A 2,135-nucleotide genomic window follows, 5' to 3' on the forward strand; every position below is an offset into this window, starting at 1 on the left:
CCCCCCGCCACGCCAAGACTTGAGGGTATTATGCAGTAGCCCCCCCAGAGGGAGTCGACCAGGACATTCCATCAGCCCAGACCCCATGATAGCAGATGAATGGGCAAGAGAATAGGAGCAGTTGTGGATGGAGGGAGGAGAGAGGAGAGAAGAGACAGAGAGATACCCAGTCAGAAGAAGAAAGATAAGTTCAAATTAACCAAGATTCAGATGAGCATGTTGAGATTTTTGCATTGAGCTGCTGAACCAGTGGTTCAGATAAAGATTATGGTGCGCGTGATAACATGTTGGGCGCTGCTGGACGAGTGGAGTATGATGGCGCGACGCGGAGAGCTACCCACCAATATTGTCACGGATCATCAAGGTGGCACGGTTCATGGTGGTGCACAAGGCGCTGCGACTGGACGCCAATGCATCCGACATGCTGGCCAGGAACCAAGCAAGCCAGATGGTGGGAGAGTGGGCCGTGGTGAGCCCCATGGAGGAGGCGGATTACACGTTCACAGCAATCAGAATGAAGGGTAATCAGTGAAGACATCAGAGGCATCCCATCAACAATCAGACAGACATTCCACAAACAGAATGTCCATCAAGGCCGGTTCATCATCACACATCAGCAGCGAGGGCAGAGGGCATTGATGGATGAGGAGGTTTTAGTGGAAGAGGCGCAGAGGTGGAAGGATCAGTGTTTGATATGTGCAAATTGCAAGCGGGAGGGAGTTTGACCATGAGCTGTACCAGTGTCCCCACGAGGAGAGCCAGGAGGCAAAGAGATGGATGATGACAGTGCGGAGCAAGATCAAATACACACAGTATTCCGGGTGCTTCCGATGCGGGATGCCGCAGTCCATATGCAACAGCTGGAAGACACAGAGGCAGTGTCCGTACAGGGGATTTTTGATCCCGACAGTGGCAATGATGATGTATGGGTGTCATGCAGGGCAGATGAAGCAGGCGTGGAGACAGCGGCTGAGAGAGTTCAATGTGGATGCAGATGATCAGGAGGCGGTGATTGAATTTTTGGGACAGAAGGTTGAGGGGCAGGGCATCGAGCACAACCGGCTGGTGGAGATGTTTTGTTGGCTGCGAGGGATATATCAGGAGGCAGAGAGGGGGAAGATCGAGTCAGAGGGTACAGGGGTCAAGTGATATCACGGGTGAGAGGCACCACAGGGGGATGAAAGACGTATATATATATAAAGGCAGGTGAAGCAAGAGACAGAGGGTAGGGTTACAAAGAGTGAGGGTAGAGGCTGGGGGGGAGGATGAGGTCGTCAGAGTCAGGGTTAGGGTTGAAAAAGAGTGAGGCTAGAGACAGGGGTGGGCAGTGAGGTCAGGATAGGCGGTTAAATTAGACGCAAACCCGTTAACCCATTGAAAGTCAAACCCGTTGGACCCAAACCCGTTGGACGTCGAAGCCGTTGGACGTCAAACCCGTCCCAGGAGGGAATTAACCCGTTGGGAGTTGAACACGCCGGACCCAACCCGTTGGACGTCAAACCCGTTGGACGTCAAACCCGTCCCAGGAGCGCATTAACCCGTTGGAAGTCGAACACGCTGGACCCAACCCGTTGGACGTCGAACCCGTTGGACGTCGAACCCGTCCCAGGAGCGCATTAACCCGTTGGAAGTCGAACACGCTGGACCCAAACCCGTTGGATGTCGAACCCGTCCAAGGAGCGCATTAACCCATTGGACCCGAACCCGTTGGATGAACCCATCAACCCGTTGGACGTCGAACCGGTTGGATGAGGAAGTCGAACACGCTGGACCCAAACCCGTTGGACGTCAAACCCGTTGGACGTCAAACACGCTGGACCCAAACCCGTTGGACGTCAAACCCGTTGGACGTCAAACACGCTATCCAACAGGTGGGGGTGGAATGGACGTCCATTCCATTCAGGGTTAGAAAACCGACCAATCAGAGCAGGGCAGATTGGACGTACATTCCATTTGGTTTCAGACGTTGAACGTCTAATCAACCACGGAGTCAATTGACTTCAAACTTTGCATGTAGGCCGTAGTGGATATGAAATACAACATATCCAAATCAAAAGCGATAATTCCGCCGGGAAGGGGTTACATTGTGGTGTCAAAGTCAATGAGTTGAGGTGCGATGTTTGATGGGGTAAGCC

The 2,135-nt window shown here is 53.0% G+C and overlaps 1 protein-coding gene across 1 annotated transcript in view; it reads left to right on the forward strand.

Moving 5' to 3' along the window:
• Positions 1-237, forward strand: part of HCAG_09205 (predicted protein) — a gene marked incomplete at both ends in the record, with an annotated part of 2,060 nt that extends 1,823 nt beyond the window's left edge. The window contains one exon of the mRNA XM_001535829.1: positions 211-237. Within this exon, the coding sequence (XP_001535879.1) occupies positions 211-237 (27 nt within the window). The remainder of the gene's footprint in view (positions 1-210) is intronic.
• Between the last annotated feature and the right edge of the window lie 1,898 nt (positions 238-2,135).

The sequence above is a fragment of the Histoplasma capsulatum genome, genomic scaffold, assembly GCF_000149585.1.
Source record: "Histoplasma capsulatum NAm1 scaffold_59 genomic scaffold, whole genome shotgun sequence".
Lineage (NCBI taxonomy): Eukaryota > Fungi > Ascomycota > Eurotiomycetes > Onygenales > Ajellomycetaceae > Histoplasma > Histoplasma mississippiense.